The 23,896-nt window shown below is 42.4% G+C and overlaps 2 protein-coding genes across 2 annotated transcripts; one reads left to right on the forward strand and one right to left on the reverse strand.

The window, feature by feature from the left end:
* Nucleotides 1-170: 170 nt before the first annotated feature.
* On the reverse strand, nt 171-8,111 carry LOC120796482 (placenta-specific protein 9-like). The gene is made up of 5 exons (XM_040139383.1): nt 8,030-8,111; nt 7,394-7,411; nt 6,375-6,488; nt 2,526-2,617; nt 171-2,073 (listed from the first exon to the last, which is right to left on the reverse strand). The coding sequence occupies exons 1-5, from the start codon at nt 8,094-8,096 to the stop codon at nt 1,924-1,926; spliced, it is 441 nt and encodes a 146-aa protein (XP_039995317.1). The 5' UTR covers nt 8,097-8,111; the 3' UTR covers nt 171-1,923.
* A 2,570-nt stretch (nt 8,112-10,681) lies between these two features.
* LOC120796177 (L-threonine ammonia-lyase) lies at nt 10,682-23,099 on the forward strand. The gene is given in 12 exon segments (XM_040138632.1): nt 10,682-10,924; nt 14,498-14,670; nt 14,673-14,824; nt 16,115-16,231; nt 17,170-17,411; nt 19,063-19,228; nt 20,356-20,455; nt 20,620-20,695; nt 20,977-21,102; nt 21,444-21,611; nt 21,742-21,799; nt 23,001-23,099. Coding segments are annotated over 12 exon segments (1,593 nt in total). The 5' UTR covers nt 10,682-10,808.
* Nucleotides 23,100-23,896: the final 797 nt, after the last annotated feature.

Raw genomic sequence — 23,896 nt, forward strand, 5'->3', positions numbered from 1 at the left:
CAAAGTTGTCTTAATTACACGTGGTGTGTTCGCTGATGGCGTGCTAACGTTGGCCACGGATAAAACCACATTCAGGAATCGCCTGTCGTGCGAGCAGTCACTAGGGGCTAACAATGAGCTTGCTGTCTAGATGAGCAACAAAACTAAAGGAACAAGTAATGTAACATTTCTTTTTTTTTTTTGCTTTTTCAAAGATTACTCTGTGATGAGCAATTGATTACATTTTTGAACTTGCCCAACACGGTTATTAATATTGTTTATGGCCGGTACTAGTCAGCTGGCGCTAATCATGCTAGCAGATCAGCTTGCTAGCATTAGCGGTAGCAATCTTCTCATCTCACCCCCAGAAAGAAAGCAAATAAGTGTAGATCTATTTCTTTAAACACTCTACATTATGATTAGATTAAGAAGCTTCTTTAAAAGGATATAAAGTGGCATCTTCCAAGTTTGCCAAAACATATGATGAATTTAATAGTGTTAAGCCCTGTGCTTTTTTTGCATGTACCTTTACAGTATAAGCCTGTTTTTGCCAAAGCATTGAGCTTGAGCCTTACTGGCTGATTTGTGCATGCAGAAGCTTGTGGTAATAGCATACCTCGATTATTGACACAGTTCAAATCAGAGCATAACTGACCTGCGTGACTGATTCTGGACAGTGAGTTTTGTGAAGTTTAAAATGTAAAAAAATCGCATACTCCCAGTGTTATATGGATGGCATGATATTTTTAGATGATATGCAGTAACTTTTGGCATCCTGTAGGTTGTCTTAATGCTCTGTTCAAGTATACAGGCTCGTACCCTTGCTGTATGAGTGGAATGAGGTCAACAGCTGTGTGTGATGCTCTGTTGTGGGTTAAGTGTTGCGTTATTGTCTGTGCAGCAAAGGAAGAAGACACTGGAACTGGGGCAGGTTTTCACTTCACCCCAGCACAGAATATGCTGCATTATTAAAACACTGAATGTCTCCATTTGTGGAAAAGAAAGCTCAGTTATTTCTAAGACTCATTAAATGAGACTACACACCATCAGAATCAACATAGGCTTGAAGTGGATGTGTAATTATATGTTAATCATTTGTAAATGAATAAAAACTGATTTTGACGGTTCATTTTAGTGTAGCTTTTCTCTAAGTTACAAATTGTTCCTTGATATCAGTGATCATTCCTAATTGGACCGTGCTTGCAAACCCTCCCGACATGTTTCTTTGTGTTTTAATGTTCTGGATGCTGTTAGGTGTTCCAAAAAAGGCATTGTGCTAGTGTTTGACCAGCAGCAGCATGTCTCCTACTCATCTGTTTCCTGATGGATGCTCTCCAGGCGTACCGCACTGTAGATGTCTTAACTCTGCGGATACAGTTTGAAACTCAGTGCCCTGTTAAGAAAACAAATCAAGAAGAAAATGTGATTTATGCCTCCTTGTGATCCTATTTTGCATAATGTTCTTATGCTGCAGGATTTTTACAGGGAATCAGTGAAAGCCTTGTTACTGTTCCAACCGAAACTGCTCTGTGTGTTTAAAACATGCTGCTTTAACTGCTTTGATAAAGAAATAAAACTCCTTCCAGTAATTTTAAATCTGTGTCTGAATTAATCTGTTTGAATGGCATTGTAAACATGAACTGTACCACTATTGACTGCAGGGGGTTAGAATCTGGGACTGAATCTAAGACCGGAGACGAGATGAGGCTGTCACAGGATTAGTAGGAGTAAATAATGCAGACAAGCTTGACTTCGTGCAAAGAACTGCCTCCTCATTAAAGACAAAAAAAAAACCCAGTTTCATTTTGATATACTGATACAGTTTATGTATGCACACCATTTTAAAAAAAAATGTTTGCATTTAGTCATGCAACAAGATATAATCCTTCAAAGTCCAAGTTCAAGAGCCTTCTCGAGTCCCTCCTCCATGGATGTCTGGTTAGTTTAGGACTTGCCCCTTTGCCCTGGGTCTTCCAGGATGTCCACAGCTGGCTTGCCTGCATTGTCCAACAGGGGACGCCACTCTGGGGCTTCAACGGCATCTAGAAGAGCAGCGAGCTCAACCTCCAGCTTGTCCACGGTGTCCTCCACTTTCTGCAGGAGACAGAAGGCATATTTGTGTGGTTGACATATGAATAATACATTAATAAGTTATAGTATGAATAATAGACTCATCTCATGAATAATACAATCACTTATTCATATGAATAATACAGTGGCCCAAAACAGCTAGTAAGGTAATGCCAGGGTCTGGGGTTTGTCAAATGAGATGAATGTGGAGACTTGCAGTAACTCATCAGTGTTTTGGAAAAAGTTGAGAAATCATGGCGAATTTTGCACAGTAAGTGAGGCTGGATGTGGCAGTGAGCAATGGCTATCTCGACATCCTGTCCTCGAAAGGAAATGCTGAGGATATTTTGGAAGTATGAGTTGGGGAAAAAGCTGACATTTAATAATGAATCCGACACCGGGGGGAAAAAACCTCCCGAATCCTGGTGGTTTCAAACCACCGAAGGCTGAATGTGAGGTTGGTTTGGAGACAGCACCTTCTCCACTACATCCAGGCGCTTGTGAAGGTTCGCGTGCTCCTGACAGGCACTTGAACGCACTGCTCGAGGCCGCATGTCGGACTCGGGACCTGAAAACAGAACCGATGCATATCTTGAGTGGATGTAGCGTATACAGTATGATGCAAACATCTAACAGCAAACAAGTAGCTTTCAAGCATAAAAGGAATGAAAGCAATTGATCATATCCTTTGACACTTACAGTAGTGGTTTCAAAAGGAGCATTTCACTTTCCCTCCACATTTAAACAGGTAGTTGGAACCTACAGTATAAGCAGATTTCCCAATATGTAGAACTATTGCAATAAAGTAGAACCTTTGGTGCTACAATACAAGAAAACCCTCAGATCATTTTGCTTGTTTCCAACTCCAATCATCATCTTAATGGGTATTATTTTCTTGAATTAGTTTAAGTAATTGATCTGCCTTACTTATGAGTACAAACTGTGCAACAGCCAGCACACTGAAGAGCATAAAGCTCTCGGTGTGAATTCACGTCGCTCGCCGGGGAGGGCCTCGTGCGTCGTTTCCCCTCACAGTTTTGTTTCCAATTATCTGCTTCTCTTTGAAGCCGACGTACAGTATTTGATGGGAAGCCTGCATTCTCTCGCAGGAGACAGCTTCCATTTTCCCACACCTTCTCAGTGGCTGCGGGCCAAGCTCGCATTGATCGCATTTGCACTTTATGAATAAGCAAACTTCTCATTCATTTACTGAATGCTGGCAGCGGTGCTGTCGCTGCTACTTAGATCAAACATCTGGCGCGTGTGCGGACAGCTAATGCCCGAGAGCATGTGTTGTTACTGAGCATTAATGTTACTGAGGCAGTGTCGGTTTGCCTCTGGAGAGTGGGTTTTGTCAGTATCATTCCTCACATACTGTGGCTGCTTGCCAATGACCAAACAAGGATGTGGTTTCACCTTTTTCTACTGGAAAAATATAGTTAGGAGCTCAATCCTTGCAAAAACACTTTAGGTCCCGTCTTTTTTTTTTTTTTTTATATAACCAACACTCAATGAGGTGGTAACTTCCAGTGAGCCAGAATACCTTCGGCTCTTTCCATCTGTGAAAACCTAAACTCTAAACCCTCAAACTGCTTTCCTTTGGCTTTCATGAATCCCCATTTTTTTGATTAAGAGCTAATCGTGCTGGAGTCTTGTTCGAGCACGATGAGAAAGATCAACTTTTAAGCTTTCTGGGTTAACCTTTTCCTACCATCTCATGCCTCTGTATTACTCAATTTGTCCTCTCAAGGCTGTTTTCCTCTTCCTGTTGGAAAACAGAGCTTCACATGGGCAAGTTTATGGAAATATTCGTGTTGGCACAAAAACACCAGGCATTGAGTCTGCTATCAAATAAACACAGACTGCGGCTTTGTTCGGGTTTAAGGCTGTTTAACTTCACCATATTCACATCTGTTGTGAAATAAAAGGAATGAATGTCCACTATAACAAGTCATTTAGTCCACCATAGACCCTTAAAATCCTGTGTTCCTTATGCAGCCAGAAATGATACCCACGTCTTACTCTGCACGTTGTCCTCACATGTACAGCCGTGCCTGAGCATCAGACTGCCATGATTTTACAACAGCCTCCACTGGAAACATTTTACAAGCTCCATTACGCAGGCCGGAGGGGTGCCAAGTTCAGTACATGCAGGATACAGGCCACGAACGAGCGATAGATGAATGAAAGGTAGAGTAGCTGCAGCAGATTTTTCTCACTGAGCGGACAAAGCAGATGTCTCAATCACGCAGGTTTTGCTGAACTCGCTCGGGCGCACGGAGACTTGGCAACGCTCATCTGCTTTGGTTTGACAGCGGCAGATGAGTTATCAGGAGTCTGCAAAAGACATGAGCATTTCCTACAGGGAGCGCGGAATGGTGGTTTTGCTGTTGCATTTCACAACAACCGCGACCTTCGGCTGTAACAGAATGTGGCGCTGGCTTCCAGATCAGCAACAAAATGGGCCCCGAAATCCCCCCCGAAATGCACAGCTGTGCTTCCATCTAAGTGCCAGTGTGTGTTTGCGTGATTAGCGCGTGTGCACAGCGCAGGGGGAAAACATGCAACAGCGGTACATGCTGACGCTCACGGTGAATGTCTCACCCACCGAGTCTGCCAGAGCTGTTACGCAAAGGAAGACATGTCTGTGTTGTGTTATCACCGGTGTGTGTTTCAGAACAGTGAGAAGGCATTTCTTCCTGTTTGTGTTTGCTTTTGTCCACCTCATATGAAGACTTTTTTTTTCCCTGTCAGAACTGTTCCAGGAGGTTGAGAATTCACAGAGTAAACCCCCCCCCCCCGAGATGCACGCGCACACACACACACACACACACACACACACACACACACACACACACACACACATACACTCCATGGAAACACACCCCACAAGAAAAGCAAGCATAGATATGATGATCTAACCGAAGGAGAAAGGTGAATGACGGTGTGTGTTGAGTGTGCCTGCAGTTTTTTTTTGCTGACAAACGCTGAAGGAAAACATTGAGGAGATTTACATTGATGAAGAATGAAGTCCCGTACTGAGACGTATGTAGTGCAAACCTCCCTGCTTGAAGATCTAGTGAATAAAACTTCATGTGAGGTGCAATAGCAAATGAGCAATCACACTTCTACTGCCTCAGCTGAGAGTTTAGCTGCTTTCAGTTCAACCGCTTAAAGTGCACACACACTTCAGCTACAGTATCTCCAGGGCTTCAACTTTACCATAGATTTCAAATCTTTTAATCGCTTACACGTTGACTGACAATTGGACTGCTCTTAGTGATTCGAAAGCACTTCTGCCTCTACTGAAACCTCAGTCCATTGCGGGGGTTCACCTTTAGCTGACACGTCAACTTCTTTTATCTCAGCTGACCCCCTCAGCAGCTCAAGTGTTCGTCTTCGACTATAACCTTTGTACATTCTACCAGCAAAGAATTCAAATTTTGAAACGTTTAAACCTGTCTGACTTCAGCAGACTTCATTTCTTTTTTCCCCCAAAACGAAGCCTTGTTTTCACTCAAAGTCCAGCAGAGTGCCCTATCTTACCTTTGATTTGACCTTTGGGTCAAGATACTGGAACTCAGCTTTTACATATTTTCTGGAAATAAAGTGAAATGAGGCAAAATGCTTGGTGTATCTGTAAGTCTGCGTGATTGCCTACTTGCAAGGAAGTGTGCATATGTTTCCCGCAGTTGGCCATTCTTGCAGTATGACGTCAGTGTAATTCACGTTTGAGGCCATCACTCCCAGATTCGGCTCTGGAGGGTTGGCCCTCACTTTTGTGAATATCCAGTGGATCATTGTAACGCTGGTAAACAGAGCTGAAAGCACTACTTAGGAAAGCAGCCAGATGAACATAATAGAGGAAGGGGAGAGGGATGGTTTGAAACAATGCTGACAGTATATTAGATTAAGTGTAGCCAGAGCTGCAGTTAAATTGGTAACAGATGTGCTGGCAAAACCCTGAACACACGCAGACCCTCACGTATGTGTGTGTACACCCATGATGTCAGTTCAGCTTAAATGTGTGTTCATCCAGCCAACATCTACGCACACTTACACACATCTGTGAAATATACAAAAAGGTATTGCACGATGCGACTAGGACATAACGTTTGGAATAAACATGTCGGCATCAGAAGATGTCATTTCGCTACGCTGATTGATAAATCACCTGTTCTAATAAATCAATACACCTTCACCAGACCAAACCCTGATCTGCTCAGCTGCCTCCCCAGCTGTGTGCCCTCTGGCCCTTCCTGTCTGACCCCGTGACGCCTCTACCTACCCTCCCCTCCTCCAGACACCACCCAGCCCCCCCTTACCTGCTGCGGCGTAGCCAATCAGGAGGAGGAGGAGTCCGATGGAGGCGACGGGGGGGCGGATCATAGTGAGGAGGGAAACCCGGTGGGCAGCTGGTGACGAAGCGTGAAGAGTGTCTGAGAGAAGAAAAAGAAACGCGGGTGAGAGAAAGTGGGAGCGCCACCAAATGTCTTCTAATTCAGAACCAGACTGAAAACCAAATGATTTCTTCTCCCCCACAGTTCTCCCCCTCTCCCTGTCTTCGCTCTCTTGCTCTCTAATCCTTCCCTCCTTGACTTGGTTGCGCCCAGTTTCCTAATGAAAACATTAGATGCAGAACAAAAAGCTCAGTATCTGGGAAGGGGCGGGAGAGACATACTGGGGAGGGGACTCAGATCTCAGAGCAGCTACGGACAAACTGGCTTTTAAAGAGGGGAACTCTGGCTTCACCACGGAGATGTTCACATTTGAGTCGATAAAAAGCATGACCAGCAACTTTTTAGACATTCTTTATAAAGCAAACATGACATAGGGAGTCTCTTCCCTCTTCAGAGATAAGATAAGATTTCAATGTTATATTCATAAACTATTCCAGTGCAGTATTACACTGTTTTACACACACCATCTCTGTGCTTGCAACTAAGGAAATGTTGTGTTACATCAGAGATACCTTATATCAGGTAAGATTGATTCAAGCTTCCATTTGTTTGGTTTCATTATTTCAACTGCATTTGTCAATAAACTCAGGAGGTTAATAAACAGACTCGGGGCTGCCAAGCTTTTTCTGGGAAAAACCAGCCAGTGTTTCCGTTCAGCAGGAAGTCTGACAAATCAAAATCTACTCAGCAGCAGAGAATGCCCTTTATAATCACATTGATTGGTTCCTGTTATTCCCACTGAGTCTCTCTCTCTCTGTGTCTGAGTGACTCACACATCTTCCCACACACATACAAATGCACTCAGAGGCAGCCAGGACTATTACGTAGTAAACATGGGCTTCACTAAGCCCGACTGTCGTCAGCCTCGTGCTTTGCTCACTTACCTGGCCTCTTAAGCAGATCTACAGGTTCAGCAGCAGAAAACAAAACGGGAGGAAAAGGGAGAGAAGGGATCAGTGGAGAAGAGAGTCAGAAGACATTTCAAAGGCAACTGTTACCGTATGTATCTCACACATGAACAACCTAGTTTTCCACTGATTTATACTATAGTTTGACTAAAGTCAGTGGAAACCCGTCCTCTCAGGCAAAGCAACAAATAAAAAAAGGAAAAAGAGAAAATAGTTACACAAGTAAAAAACAATAATTTCACACTGTCTGGATGGATTTGATTCGTTAAACCTCACACAAGAAAGAAAATGTTTTTCTAATGTGATATATTCAGAGGATTTAACAAAATTTTCACCTTTGCAGGTGAAGGCTTTTTTTCATCTGTAATCCCTAAATGTTATTTATCAAAATTAACATTTAGGGAATTAATTAAAACATGCAAAATAATAAATGGGGATATGAAGGTTAAATGGGGAGTATTAATGTTACATAATGAATGTAATATAATATAAATATAATTAATTTTACATAGCATGACATACATTTATCCTAAAATTTACTCCATAAAATAGCTATAACATTAGAGATATTAAAAATCTCTTTAAATTACAATCTGTTTTTACTAAGACAACCTGTTTGACAGCATATAGTTTCTTTCGTGCTCCATATTCCTGTTTTCAGGTCCCCGCATTCTCCCATGACAGAGTACTATAAACAGCATGGTATTATACGTAAATGTATGTCAAAGTTCATCCTGTGACTCTTCATTCAGGCATTAAATGTGAGTTCAAGTCCAGCCAGCAGACACACGCTGAAGCGCCGAGCGTCTACACGAACACAGAGCCAGAGGATCATGGGATCCAGTCAACCAGCGTCACGCTGATCTGCATTCAGACAGACTGCTGGAGGCAGGGTCACCTTCTCACCATCTATTTCTGTCCAGTCGTCATCTCTCTGCCATCTATATGTCTGCCTGTTTTGTTCAGTGTAATGCCTGCCTGTAGTTATGACGACCAAATGTCCTCACACGCGTGGAAGGATGAAGGAGACCCTCACTGCCGGCCTTCATCGTCTTATCCAGTCCGCCGGTTATCCTCCCCTGAACATGGATCTCACTAAGCCTTGTTGTTGCCAGGAAGTAAGCTCGGCTCTCGGTACGCGTCTGCCCCCTGGCATACACTGCCTTCCCGTCACTTTCTAAGGAGCCACATCTAATTCGGGCGACTTGTGTGATTGTGTGTGTGAAGTCTGTTACTCCATCAAAAGAAACAAAGCTCGACCCTCTTCTTTTAAAACAGGTCATCGGTTGACCTTTGGTTTCCCTTGACCGTGTCCTAATCCTATTGTAGATTTTCTGTAGTTGCAGAAACTATCAGCAGCAGTTTTTGGTTATTCGATGTGACGCCTGCCTGGTAGACACAACAACTGTGTCCAGCTGACAGCTCATCAAATACATACTGTATATTTAGTATCCAAAGTATGAAGATGAATTTCTTAGCTAATAAGTGTTGGTATTAATTTTCTTTCCATGGGCTCTACATTCATAACTTCTGTGGACAAACCTATAATCCTCATCAGTCAGTTAAATGCCCGATTACTTTGGGACATTTCCTATGGCAAAATAACATCAGCTGTCTGGCGGACAGAAATGGTTTTGTCAAAAATGAATCGCACAAATGGGAATAATGGCCTGCATTTTCATACAATTTCTGCTCGAAGGAATTGATGGTGTTGCACTCAGCTGTCCGCACACAGAGTGAGGTAAGCAGTTGTGTGAATGATGAAAAACTGAGCTTGAGAGGGAAAATTCAAATCCTGCTTGCTCTCTCACCTCCGCACACTGGGGCAACTGCTACATGACATGGGCATGCTTGATGGATTAGTGGTTTTGGAAGGTTACAAGAATTGCTGGACGTAGTCCCACCAATCCCAGTGTCAGAAAGGTGTGGATGGACGGGGTTTCAGACACTGTTACATATCTATCCAGAAGGCACTTCTTGTGAAGCATGGCTGGGGCCCTAACCATGCTTGCAGTGGTGGAGGTGTCCCTTCTGTTAAATTTTGCTCCGGTCCCTCACGTGTGCATTTCTGCTCACCATAAATGTCAGTGGACTGGTCAGAGTTATGCAAATAATCTGGAAATTCAGTATCTGTCTGCTACACTGGGAATTGTGTTAGCTTACAATTTAAACAAACAAAGTTAAAAATGTAGGTCAAACAAGCATGGCTTAATTTAATTTGATGACAAAAACTCATGTTTAAGATCAGCTTATAGGTCACCGGAAAACCTCTGAACATTAGTTTCCATTCCTGTGACCAACACTTTACTTGACACTGTCTGCGCGGTGCTGAGGCAGCTAACTCCACCCATCTTACACTCCATTCACCACGCTCAGATTTACCTGCAAATACTGTTTGAGCCATGTCTGCTAAAGGGATTATCTCTGATTATACATATTGCTGTAGTGATCTGAGTGGGGGCACACTCAGTACCTTGAAGAGGGCTGTCCAGTGAACACTGCCATCACTGTTGCTCCTCAATTCAGATTTGAGGGATGCTTTGGACATCCTATCGAAGCTGAATAGGATCTGGACTGACCGCTGAGTGCTGGCAGCAGCCAGTTTATGTCTCCTCCACTTTCCCTAAAGTCTCTGTTAGCTGTCTGTCTGGCAGCCTGTCTACCTCTACAAAAGCATTGCATGTACAGTTTGTTTGTGTTGTAAAAATGTATTAAGGAAAGCCTTGCCCTTCTACAGCAACACCCTGCTTCAGTTTCTTAAAGATGCAAGCACTGATATCTGACAGATAAGCATGGAATCATCTGCTGTTGCCCTCTATGTATCTCACAGAGAGCAGTTCCAAATAAAGTGCAATTTATCCTGACACCAGATATGAAAAATCTTTTTTGTCAGATGTCAGTGGCACAGAAATCAGACCTGGACATGTTCTGGGCACAAACCTGCTCCTCTACCCTTTTGGCTCCCCTCACCTCACAATCCTTCATTTCTGATCCTCCGTCCATAGTTGTATCCTCTATGTGGTTGAGCCTCCAGATCACTGCTCCCTAGATAAACCCTAAGTCGGCATCTATCTCCTTAGACCGTCGGATTAGCACTACGTCACAGAAAGGGGAAGTAATCCAAGTCTGCGCCCAGGAATAGAGCCCTGGGAGGGGCCAGGCCACTGACGAGATGCTCCAGAGCCAACGTGCATGTGTCCCTGGGTAATCTCTTCTTAAATAGCCCATGGACAGGGAAAGAAGGAGGGAGCTGGGTCAGGGGACGTTGTACCGTGGGAGCAGCAGCAGTCAGTGTCCTTTTATCCCTCGGACACTACACACCGGCTGGAGCAGGAGAGGGATTCAGAGACAGAGCCTTGTTGGACTGTAGAAGGACAGTGCTTCAACCAGGATGAACTTTGCTGCCCAGTTATTCTACTCAAGCTACTTGAGCGAGCGACTTGAGCGTTTGTACTCACCTAGGCCTGCACTTAAAGACAGCGAGGAGAATGACCCCTTCTGGCAGAGGTGGGAAATTACAACATGTAGCCCCCTGGATCCCCCAGAACTCTCCCCTAGCCAGATCAATCCCATAGTGACACATTCAATCTCTGCCCAGAGTTCAGAGGTAGGTCCGACTTCCCTAGTGTCAGTGTCTCTGTCTTCAGTTGCTTCCATTCCTCCTCCACATCCTGTTTGTTTGCAGCCTAGCCTAACAAACACACCCTCAAATCTTCAGTCGCTTCCTCTGCCACCTGCTCCTCACCTTAATCGCAAAAGGAAATCAACAAAACCAACCACTTGTCCTCCAAATCCAAGTTTGGCTGCTGTGGTACCCAAATCTAGGTTCTACGAGCTTCCTTCTGACAGTCATCTTTCTCCTCAAATGGTTTTCCCCCAAGCCTCTCCTGCTCCATCTAGGACCACAGCAGAAATAGCCTCCTCCTTTTCCACTTCCCCATCTTCTTCTTCCTCCTCTTCCTTGGTTCCAACTTCTTGTAGAGGAGAGCTACTTCCTACCTTCCATGCCCTGGTAGACTGGCTCCTTCGCTTGGTCCTGTACCTTGTTCTCCTCTTTGTTCCCAGGTAATTGTGTCAGATTTTGAGAAATGAAAAGATACCATGGATTATAGAGGTAAATTGTCTGTTCAAGAATTTTTTGAGTGCAACACTGTGCCACTGCTTTGTGCAATGTAAAAATAACATTACATCCAGGGTCAAGTACTTCCTCTGTGTATGTTTTAGCCTTCATGTAGCACCATGATAATTGGGATTGAAAACATCTAGAGATGTTTGGACACACTTTTTCGATCACAAAAGACAAGTGGAAGAAAATCAATTTTCAGGGCCTTTGGTCTTAGTATCCAAACCCTCAGGTGCTAACTGTGGTATCTAAAAAGGCTAAAACAAACCAGATACAGAACACAGGGTAAGTTGTCAAACCCGGGCATGAATGACAGAAAAATGCAGAAATGCACTTACAGCGATGCAACATCAACAATTGGGGTCATACAGTGCTAGGAGAATTTTCTTTTCCCAAATGAACGTTTTTCCTTTCGGAAAAGGAAGCAGTACAGCAGCCGGTTAGGGCATTTAGTCATTAAAAGGACATTATGAAGCTGAGATAGTGCAATGATGGAAGCCTTGTGGGCTGAAATGTCTTCTTCGCTTCTTGCTTTGCCCTTACTTTTCGTCTTTTGTACCACTTTAAGGAAAAGGCCCTATTTTTACCGTCTCAGCTCTTCATCCCCCATTTTGAGGAGGCTTTTTGAGGCTTCATACTGGCTGTCGTGCTACTCTCTTCCCCCTTTGATGTTGTTTTTGAACTCTGCTTTTGAACCTAATCACAGGTGTAGCCTTGGACCTTCCTATTCACAGTGTTGTCAAGAGCACACTCTGTGGCAGAATAACAGACTGAAAGTGACTGACAAGTAGGGCAGAGGGCAGTAATGGACCCCAGGGATGAGGTGAACGGTCATGCTACTGTTTATGGCAGATCATTGTAATATAAATAGACTGGGATGTTCTCTGTAGAATGCTGGAGGCATTGACAAAAATTCAGAGGTTGTTTGGGAAAGCTGCTCCACCTGGTGGCCTTTTGAATTTATTTTAGCACTCTATTGGCTTACTAAAGCACTTTCACCACTCGTTTCTTTTTTATTTTACTCTTCTTAGTTAAAAGGTTACCCAGCTCTATCTGAACTATCAGGATGCGGCAAACCTCACCTGTCTGGCAGTCATAACTTTTTTGCTTATGCTGTAGATCTGAATACGACTGGTCTGGCTCCACCACACAGCCGTGTCCAAAGTTTCAAACTTAGCTGTTAACCATTTATGATCTGCTTTAGTGGTTAAGTGACAGGGTTAATCTCCAATGGGTGTAATCCTATTATTATATTTCTGCCGCGTAGAGGGCCTCCTAATTAACTGCGTGGTTAGGGAAACAACCAAAAACGAGTCTGATATTTAATCCAGTTTTTGTGCAATGTCATTTGAAAAAGGAAAGCAAAGTCAGTGGATTTAGGAAGAAATGGAACTATTTAAATGAATTATAGCGTTTGGTTACATACAATGCCCATTTACTGAACTGTTATAAATCAACCTGTCCTGTCGTTAGCCCCTACATTGCCAATGTAATCGCCTGTCTGTCTCCTAAAAAGAGGAGCTGAACGATCCGATGAATCATAAGTTGACTTATAGATGTAATCTGTCACAGTGAGTGGAAACTGGGTTGACATGAAAGGTGAATCAATTCATCTTACGTGAAGGATTAGGGGTGTGTGTGGGCACGTTCATGTACCTTCATGCCAGGGTCAGTTTAATTTAATTTCACTGAGTTTGGGAAGTAGATTCAAAAGACTGTAAAATTCACTTTGGAAAACCTCACACGTTAATGAGACCGATGGCTCTAATGGTGATGTCTGAATTGCAATTTCAGTGTATAATTTGAATTTGGTGAATCAAAGGTGAGTCTCTCGTTGAGTCTCCTCTCCCTCCTTCACTGTGCAAGTAGACTCAGTAGACTCAGGTCTACTTGCATTATCTCTCCCCTGTAAATGTTATTAATATTAATGTTTTAAATTGAAATACTCATGTTCTCGCTGTATAGAAACACTGGGGATTACAGCAGTTTTCTTATAGATTCTATAATTGTAGTCATTCCTAGTGAATCATGTCTATGTAATACTTATTTATTTACTACAACGCACATATACTTTACATTGTTAAAGAATATTTCTAAAGTATATCTCTTTAACGTGGATTTTTAACTTTGAGTAGCCACTGGTTTCCATTCCTTACATTAGGTGGTAAAAATTAACTTGCAGAGACTTGAAACCAGCTACATATTGGTAATTCATCAACGCACACATTTTTAATAACTCGTTTTTTTTTTGTCAGGTAACATTATGTTTGGTTGTTTGCAGTAGAAAACATGCAGTCTAAAACAACAACTGATTTGAAAAGTCATCTGTACAAGTGCATTTATGTGCTATTGGGAAATTCCAACTTCATGACCTCAGAACTATCACCTCTGAACTACTCAAGAAGCTATCAAATTCACATTCTCATTTTCACAGCATACGTGCTTGCTATGTTTTTATCCTCTTGGTTTGTAAAATGAATATCAAACCTCATATAGTGGAGATTCCCGACTGCCCATTAACACACAACTGTAGAATACCTTTTAAAAACTCTTCATGCTTTCACATTTTACTGCATTAGCTTGCAACAATAACACAAGTATAAGGAAAATAAAAAAAATAAATACTGCACATGATGTTCATCATAGTGGACTACTGATGTAAGGAAAGTTTTCAGTATCTGCAAGTTGATTTTAATACTGCAGGGAAATTAAAGGCATTACAGAAAACACAATAAAAGATGTAAAAACATTTTTTGTGTGCTTTAGAAAATGTTTGGCAGTAATATAAAGTATACTGTATGTAATTTGAAGTTAAAACACACAAAAATAGTAGTGTGACACATTAAGGATCCCATGGAGTTCCCAGATCTCACTAGGAGAATGATAGTTTCACAAGATTCAGGGTGTCTAGTGTTTAAAATGTTTAGGATTTTTATTTCTCTCACTTTATTACCCAGAGATGAGTTGCATCTGGGCCCCAGTCAACCTGGTGCCTCTTTCAAATGCGGCCCCGTCAGTAATGGCACTGCAGGCCGCAGACCCACCCTCATTGAACCAGAGCGGCTGAAGGACTTTGGTGAGGAGGAACTTCTCAATGGCGATGTGAAGGTCCAGGACACTAAGCTGATGGGGGCCCTGAGATCATACTCATGGAGCCCCCGAAAACTAGAAGAGTCAGCGAGTTCAGGATCGTCCCCAGGCCTCCTGCGCAGTACCTCCGCTTTGAGGACATTAGCGCAGCAGCCTTCAAGATCCAGTCAGAGATACAGAAGACACCCTGCACGGTACAATAGCATAGCATGACCGCATAATGTACAGTGATGTGGTGGGAAAGAAAGGCGTGGCTGATCTCCGCTTAGAGAGCAAACGTCACCTTGGAGCTCTATTGGTAATATTGGATTATATTTTTATTTGAACGAAAATGAGGATCAGCATTAGTCATGTAGTGAACGCACACCAAAAGTTAGGTGCTGGTCAAGGAAATGACATAACTGAAAAAGAGGACGACCAGTGAGTTTATTGCATCGCAGATGTTTCAATAAAAACTGTCTTTGTTCGAGGCAAGTTTAACACAAAGGCCATTTACAGTCTCGCACATGCACACACCAGCTGGTGTGTGAGTAGAATCAGTGACATCATTAACAGGTCAAAAGGTGTGACCCGAAAATGTTTTAGTGTCTCAGTAACACAGGCTTGAAAAAGACAATGAAAGGACAAACGGGCCTGTCACCATTAGAAGAAATATATAGTCGGAGACCCTCACCGAACAATTACATATTATTATATCATAATTATGTATTATAAATATACACTCAGTTTGACAGAACACTGAGCTGAAACTAATGTCATCGACCACAACAGTCCTACAATAAAAACTCTCTTCAAGAAAGGATATAACGTTCAGTTTGTATTGAAACCATCTGTATGATCATGTTGGAGGCTGAAGTTTGTGCTGCTGTTGAACTGGCCTGTGTTAAACAGAGAGGTGTTAGAGGCCTGCCCTGGTGGATTTAAGCGGGGTGGAAAAAATATTACATAACTTCATCGATAGGGAATAAAAGACAATAAAGTCAATCAGCCTAAACCAACCACATAGACTGTACATCTGGCGGATTCAGCTCAATTCTGTTCTAGGCACCAGATTATATAAATGACCACCTGAATGAAAATAAAGACAAATATCCTTTCGTCTTTTTTTAAATCAGTTTCTTCGAATCTATAAAAAACAACAGTCAGCTTGATTTTCATCTTTCTCTGCTTGATGATTCATATATCTCAGTATTAATATATATATTTAATATATATTTATTCTGTATATATTCTGTATAAATTGTCTTTATATATCATAATTTGTATCGAAACTCATTCTTAATCATTCTTCTTTGTCTTTTTTTCAGTTTACATTTTAGTTTACACTGAGAAGCTTTAATTAATTTTTGATTTCTACAGAAATGAAACTAAATTAACAGGGTAGATAAGCTGAACGAATAGCTTTTGACCTACTGTGCAGCTCAACTCACTCATTAGATTAAACATAGAGCCGCTCTTAAAATGCTGCTTCTTTGTGTGTGCAGTACTCCAGGCTGTCCAAACAGTACGGGATGGAGATCTACCTGAAGAAGGAGCACCTGCACTACACAGGCTCTGTGAAGGAGAGAGGAGTGCTGTACCTGCTCTCCTCCCTCACACAGGTAAAACAGGAGAGAGAGAGAGAAAGAGAGAGAGAGAGAGAGAGGGAGAGGATGATCCCCCTCTGTCAGGTCACAGCTGGTGTCATCTACTCTCTGTGCGTTTGTGCAGACACACATAAATTAGGTGACCCCTGCTGACCTGTGGTGGCCAAAGAAATCTGAGCGCAGCTTTAATGGCCGAGCGGCTTGGGAATTGGTCCGCTTGCATGTGTACTGTACTGTATGTCTATGAGGAAGTGAGTCGGATTTCTCTCAGACAACTGAGAGAACTGAAACGAATTTCAAACATCAGCGTGAATGGACAACCAGCTAATGTTTTGTTTTCGAATTCCTCATAAATTCTTTGGTTTAAGCTAATCTGAGCCCCTGGCGAGGACAAGTGGTGATGGATTGAGTACACTGGTGGAAAAATGACTTACAACTTGTTTATCCTCTTCGGTAAAGCCATGTAATGATCCTCTTTGTGACAGGAAGCATCAGGGATTATGGGAAATGTTGTCTGAATTTTGAGAAATACTCCCACTGACAATGCTGGCTCAAGACAAAGGCTATTTATAATACATACATTGGCTTTGTTGTTGCTGTTAATTGATAATTAATGTTATTAATTAGTGATCGATGGTGTTGTTATGTTGGGATGCCCTATGTAGCTCGTTTAATGATGAAGTTGAAGGAATTGATCCTGGCTCAAAGCATCATATTGTAGTGTAACTTACTGTGTAGTACTCTCAACCTCTCCAGATTCAGCTCTCACTTTATTCAGTTCCTGTTTGCAGTAAATGTAGTAAATATGTGAACCCACTATATTTTTCCACTTTGGAACTGCAGAACAAAACACGCACAGCAGATCATTTTCAGATTACTTGTTGATGTTTGCCACGCATACGTATCTGTGAGCAGTACGTATATTTATCAAGCGTGGGTTTATGTCCCTCCAGGAGCAGCAGAGAAAGGGTGTGATCGTGGCCACCGACTGTAACTTCTCCATGGCCGTGGCTCACCATGCCGTGGAGCTGAGGATCCCCGTGTTTGTCATCATGCCGTCGTGCTGCTCCTCCCCTCGCCTCAGGATCTACAGAGACTACGGCGCCATGGTCATCTCCTACGGCAGCACCGGCCACGATTCCCTGAACCACGCCCGCCATCTGGCCAAGGAGAACGGATACCTCTATGTGGAAGAGTCAGTCCCTCTAATATTGACCCTGACATTTGACGTAGCAGAGCTGTGAATATGTGTAAAACACGCTGTAAGCTACCACTACCCGCTACAGTGATATAGGTTTAAAATTCATAGTCTCATTTTTATGGCTCTCCTTTTGAAGGACAGTCATTTTGAATTGAATCAGAAAATATCTGTTTATTGACAGCTTGCTAAAATGCTCTATAGTTCTTTTGTAGTAAGTCGTTTTGCTTTGACTGGCTCATGGTCAGTGTACAGTGACCAGCAGCCACAGTCAGCCCTGACTCCTCTAGGTTGGTGCATGGCAGTGGCACAGTATTGGTGAATTTGGGCACCATCAGAAAAACCCCACTCTGGAACAAATCTATATACAGTACGTTTAACCTCACTACATCTGCTGTAATATACTTTTCACCTGCATCATACAAGCACACAAGTTGCATTTGAAAAATGTCAGATCAACCTCAACCTCAGACATTCTGACTAGTCCGGGCAGAAATAGCTCAGGTGTGACTAATAACATTAAAGAGGAATGTGTTCCCAGCCAGTATGCAAAATACCGGGTCCCTGTAAATAAACCTGTGCTTTTCCTGTTGTGACATGTCAAAATGTCGAGTGGGGGTATTTGGTACAACTTCATCTTCTTTCAAGCTGCGTGGAGCCGGAAAACAGTTTACATGATTCAAAACACCAGCAATAGTTGTAGAACAACTGCATTGTGAGGCTGACACAGCTGCATAGCCTGGAATTTGTCCGACCCTCCAGCTCTGACCCATCACTATAAACTGTGAAGACTTTAGGCAGTGTTTACAGTTTACAGTAAACACGGTACACATACATTCACATACGACTGTAACTGAGCAACACCTGTTCGCCTACGTGCAGCCTGGAGAAGCATAATTCCAGCTTAGTGTGTAGCTCTGGAGCCTACACACACAGAGCAGCTGTGGATTCAGCATAACACCTTTATGCCGTGGTCACAGTGTAACCCTTTAATGCAGTAACCCCTTCACATGAAGTGTAAATCCACCTTAACAGTGGTACAATAAGAGAAGAGAAGCATAATATAAGCGAACTGACTCAGTAATGTCGGTGACACAGCAATTTCTCCCCAAAGGTTTGGTAACATAAGCCACCATAAACTACCGGTCATACCAGCCCAATTCCGTCCGCGGCAGCACAACCCCTGAATCAATCAAACTGAGCAGGAGTGAAATTGTGCCCTCAAAAGTTATGTCATTTCAATTTAAATCTCTAACCTTTCTAATGAAATTACACAATTCAAATAGTGAATAGACTGAACTCACACTTAAAAGCCATTTCATGCAAATATAGCCATAGCACACGCTGAACTTCATTGGTTATGTAACACTGTGGCTACTTTTGGATACTGTAATGGAGGTTGGGGAGGAACTGAAATCCTATTTCTGACACAGTTCCCCATTATTTTTCATAACAAAAGAAGAGTGAATTACTCCTCTCATCTGCTGAAATAGTGTCTGATGTCTGCTCACGGTGCAGAGAAACAGGGATGACGCTGGGTATAAATAAAGGATAAGTTACGAAACCGTAGGTCTGCTGATCATCAGGATGCTCTGCAGCCCATCACCTCATCTGCTCTTCCTGTCGTTCTCTCTTTTCCGATATCCAGAGATGAAAGTGCAGTGTACCTGGCAGGACTGGGCACTGTGGGCATGGAAATCTATGAACAAGTGCCCAAACTGGATGCGGTGGTTGTTCCTGCAGCTGGACAGTATGGTCTCCTGGCTGGCACCGCCGCAGCCATCAAACACCTCAACCCACAAATTCTTGTCATAGTAGGTTGATGCAGAGATGTTTGATTTGTGTGGACTGAAAAATACATCTTTTGTGCTTAATGGAAGCAGAATTTATAAACATATCACTGTTAACTTAACTACAATACCTAGTCTGTACAGTATAAGATGAGTTGATTTGTAGCCTCTATCTCACACCACTGGTATTGTTAGCGCTGTGTGTTAAATTGAGGTCACATTTCTCATACACCATCACTTCGCCTCACTGCAAAGATGAGATTGCTTCTTGCCACCTTCATCTCTCTGATGTTGATCCAGGGGTGTTTCTCGTTCTGCTTGGATCTCCCTAACAAGATAAATGTATTTGAAGTGTTTTCCCTTGTTCCACTATCTACCCGTAGCTGTTACTCTGAGAGCTTTAGCTCTATTTACACTGCAGGACCAGAGCAGCCCTCTCCTTTCTATTTTCAATCATAAAAGAAATATCTCTGTGCACAGCAAAGCAAGTTGGATCCAGAAGCGAGCCTTATGAAATGCAATAGAGAGGCTGATTAAGGCTACAAATCTTCCCATAGATTATCCTGTCTTTATTGTAGTAATCATACAAATGTTTCACAGAGTATACTAAATATCTGCACCACATGTTCCAGGCGAATTCAAGAGAAAATATCTTACATATAATGTGTTGAATTGTAAAATGTCATGTATCATTTAAGGGAAAGTATAGATGAGGGAGAAGAGGCTGATGAAGATTTTTCAAGTCTTGCAAATAAGGCATGAATGAGGCAATTGGAAAATGATCTCTCTAGTCAAGCTAGCGGCTCTATAGATGCAGTTCCAGTCAGTATTTTTTCCAGTACTTTGGTTTATGATCAAATAAAAATAATGACATTCCCATCAGCCTCAGCTCTGCTTTGTGTTAAGCACAAAGTAGCAAATGGTAGCATGCTAACGTGCTAAAATGATGGTGAACATGGTAAATATTGTACCTGCTAAACATTAGCAGGTTAGCAGCAGCCATTGTGAGCATGTGAGCATTCAAAGCGCCATGGTGCCAGAGTACAGCCTCACAGAGCCGGTAGCGAGGCTGTAGAACTCTTAGTCTTGTTTACACATGTAGTAAAATGGTGAAAGAAAATGGATCTAACTGAATGGACTTCCTTTAACAGGGAATTGAACCAGAAGGTTTCCCTCTGCTGTTACAATCTCTGAAAACAGACAGTCCAGTCACAGACATGCACAGCAACCCCAATAAGAAACTCTATGGCGGTAAGATCAGTACAAAGTCATCAGACATGCACTACAGAGCTATTATGTTAAAACCGAATAAACGCCACCATTATCTGCAGGTTTTCTCTGTTACCGGCTCATGTGGCCTTTTAATTTCTCTCCTGCGGTGACCGAGCATATGTCGATCTTCTGTCTGTTCTCAGATCTCGTGGGGCATTCGCTTGGTGTGAACACCTTCCAGCTGGCAAAGAAACTAGTCGATAAAGTCATCTCTGTCAGGTACTGCTTCATCACAGCACCTTTACGCTCTTGGGTTTCACTTCATGGGTTTTACTCAGAAATGAGACATTCATTGTGTGAAAAAACATGCCCTCTGCGCTAAATTAAAGAATTTGGTTCACTGCTATGATCTTCGCATGTTACCTTTTGAGGTAGGGACTGCTGAATGTTTGGCATTTTATTTGAGAAACTGACTTGATTATTTTGGACTCAAATCAACTGCTGAACAGTGAAATTCTGGAACTTCTTTTTCTTTTGCTTCTTCTCTTTCTGCCTCACAGTGAGGAGGACGCTCTGGTGGCGATGCTGCGGTTTCAGGAGTTTGAACGCTCCACCGTGGACACAGAGGGTGCCATGGGACTGGCTGCCATCCTGGCCGGACAGCTGCCGGAGCTGAGAGGCAAAAAGTGGGTCAGACTTGTTAATATTATGGTACCTGTCTGGACCTCATATGAAAATTCACTTCACTCACGTCTGTATAAAGAGGTCAGAGATGAGGGACAGAGAGCAGCATTGGCTAAGCTCTCCTGCTCATGTTCACAGGAGGACCAAAAGTTGTCTTCTGTGTCTGAGGCATAGTTTTTTTAAACCCCTTGTATCATTTTAAATATAGCTCTAACACCGAGGGCTGAGATGTTTTTCATAAGGCCTGAAAAGCTGACATTTTGGCAATGCAGCGATGTCAGCAGTGCTAATCCGTTTGGCTGCAGATAAAACGGGACCCGCTCTCTCTGTGTTTCTGCTGCAGGGTCGCTGTAGTGGTGAGCAGCGCTAACATGGAGCTGGAGCTGGTGAGGCAGTGTGTTGACCGAGCCCTGGTGCTGGACGACCGGGTCAGTAAGTTCTCTGTGCAGCTGGGAGAATGGCCGGGGGACATGGCCAAGCTGCTGGACGTCCTGTCCAGAGAGGACGTCAGGTGGGGTCAACATCCATCCATTTAAAGATCTTTTGTTCTGTTAGTCATGCAGCTAAAGTCCAGGCTGTTTTATGTTTCATTCCCCTTGATGCTACCTTTAAATCTTTGCTCTCTGTTTTTTGCCTCCTAGGTTGTTGGACATCTGCCATCGGAGACACAGTGGCAAGTCAGACCTCTTCAAGGCAAAGGTAGGTGACTAATCTCTCCTCTTTTTTCCGTCATTGACATGGAAGTCCTGGCTTGGAGTTGGCAGTGAGTTGGTGGGACGCAGAGGGCCAAATATACAAATAAAGTAAAACCAAGTGTTATTTATGCTGTTTTTTTATAGACTGTGTATCCACAAAGAACCTTGCTCACATTGCAAGAAATATTCCTACCACTTTCTAATAAGGCACACTTCATGAGGTCGTAATTAATGGTTTGATTATTATTTTAAAATTATTTACTAATTCCCCATAGATCTGTTATAATCCATTAAAAAGACTCATTTTCGGTTGCCAGATTGTGAAAAATATCTTGACTAAAATCCATTTAGCAACAACTCTAAATTTGATGGTTTAAAACCCTTGATTAATGACTTATTAACACTTATAACTGCAGACAAGATGGTCTTTTAGGAAATGATAACCCCATGAGTATTTACCGATGGATTGCCCATATTATAACTGCATTATTACTAAATAGAAAATATAAATACCATTAATAAATGAATTATTAACCATTATTAAAATACATTTTATAAACTTTTATAAAGGATGTCATATTACAGAGTGTTACTTAAATATTTATAGTATCAAAACATTGAAATCATTGAGTCTGGTCTGAGGATTTAAAGCAAAACTATGTAACCGTCCACGCTCTGTTATGACCAGTAGGTTGAGGCAAGGTGACTAATGTGAGCTATGAGTTTCTCTACTTGTGCTACTGTAAAGCTACATGTTAGCGTTTACCATTATCTTGGCAATGTGAGTTGCAGCCAAAGTGGCCGCAAGAGTTACACAGTCTCGCTTTAAAATCGCAATTTCCTTGAAACAAAAAAAAAAACAAACAAACAAAAAGAGCTGCCGGTGGAGACAGAGGAACTGCAAAGAAACTTGATCCATTAGTCTTCTTGAACCAATTGTTTTCTCTTGATAATAGAATGGCCTTCTTCTACCTTGTTTGAAAAACTTAATAAAACTGATAAATTGCATCAGAAAACAAATAGAATTGTCTCATTATCTCCAGGCTCTGCATTATTACCTCTGCAATCTCCACCGACAAACTGACTCCCCACTGTTCATTCGCCAGTTGGCGCCACGTAATTAACGGGCAGCACACTTACCACCCTAATTGTGGTGTGTGTGTGTGTGATATCAGAGGGCTAACTGGATGTGTGTGTCTTCGCAGGTGGAGTGTGCGGTGGAAACCAGGGATAAGACTCAGAGCGCTCAGCTGCGCAAGACGCTGAGTGAGCGCTACCCTTCTATACGCTGGCTGGACCGGTGATCACAACTACAACTGAAACACAATCTACATTTATGATAGAAAAAAGAAAGAGGAAATGACTTACTCACTACATGTGAGGTCGCTCGCAAACACATCCTGTCTCATATACTACTATCATTAATGAACTGTGTTAACTAAAACTCATTAAGAAAAGAGCTGTTCAGCAAACTTGATACAAAAAGCCTTGAGATTATAGAGCAAATATTAATCACATTACTTCCAGTACTTCCATGCTGCTGTTTTTCTTTAATCATGACACCCTGTAATTTGGTTAAAGTGGTTAGACTGCACTCAGAAGATGAATATAGTTCTTAGAGTTCACCATTAATCACAGAGCATGAATCACACACTGAAAATGCAGGCTCAGTTCCTGTAGTGCTCTCATTCTCTGTACAGCTCCCTAAAACAACAGCACAAAAGATCTATTTTTCCAATCCTTATTGTTTTTAAACTCTTGTATATATTTCTGAATTTATACTGTCTTGAGGTGGTAGTGTCAATCCAAGTAAATCTGTTAAAAATAAACATAACTGGACAAACTCTGTGACCTGCCCTGATTCTTTTGTGATGGTTGGATGATAGCAGAGGGCAAACCCTGGAACAATGTTTTGACCCCCCCCTCCCCCGTTTACATGCGGTTCAAATAACTCATTGGCCTTAGTACAGAGAAACTAAAGTAGGTAAAAGTGACACAGCCACCCATCCCCGATTAGTGGCTGGAAATACACTCTGGTGGACACTGGGCTGTTTAAGACGGGCTAATGCTCTTAAGTTCATAAGAAGAGGACATCGTGACC

Source organism: Xiphias gladius, chromosome 11 (assembly GCF_016859285.1).
Source record: "Xiphias gladius isolate SHS-SW01 ecotype Sanya breed wild chromosome 11, ASM1685928v1, whole genome shotgun sequence".
In the NCBI taxonomy this organism is placed as follows: Eukaryota; Metazoa; Chordata; class Actinopteri; order Istiophoriformes; family Xiphiidae; genus Xiphias; species Xiphias gladius.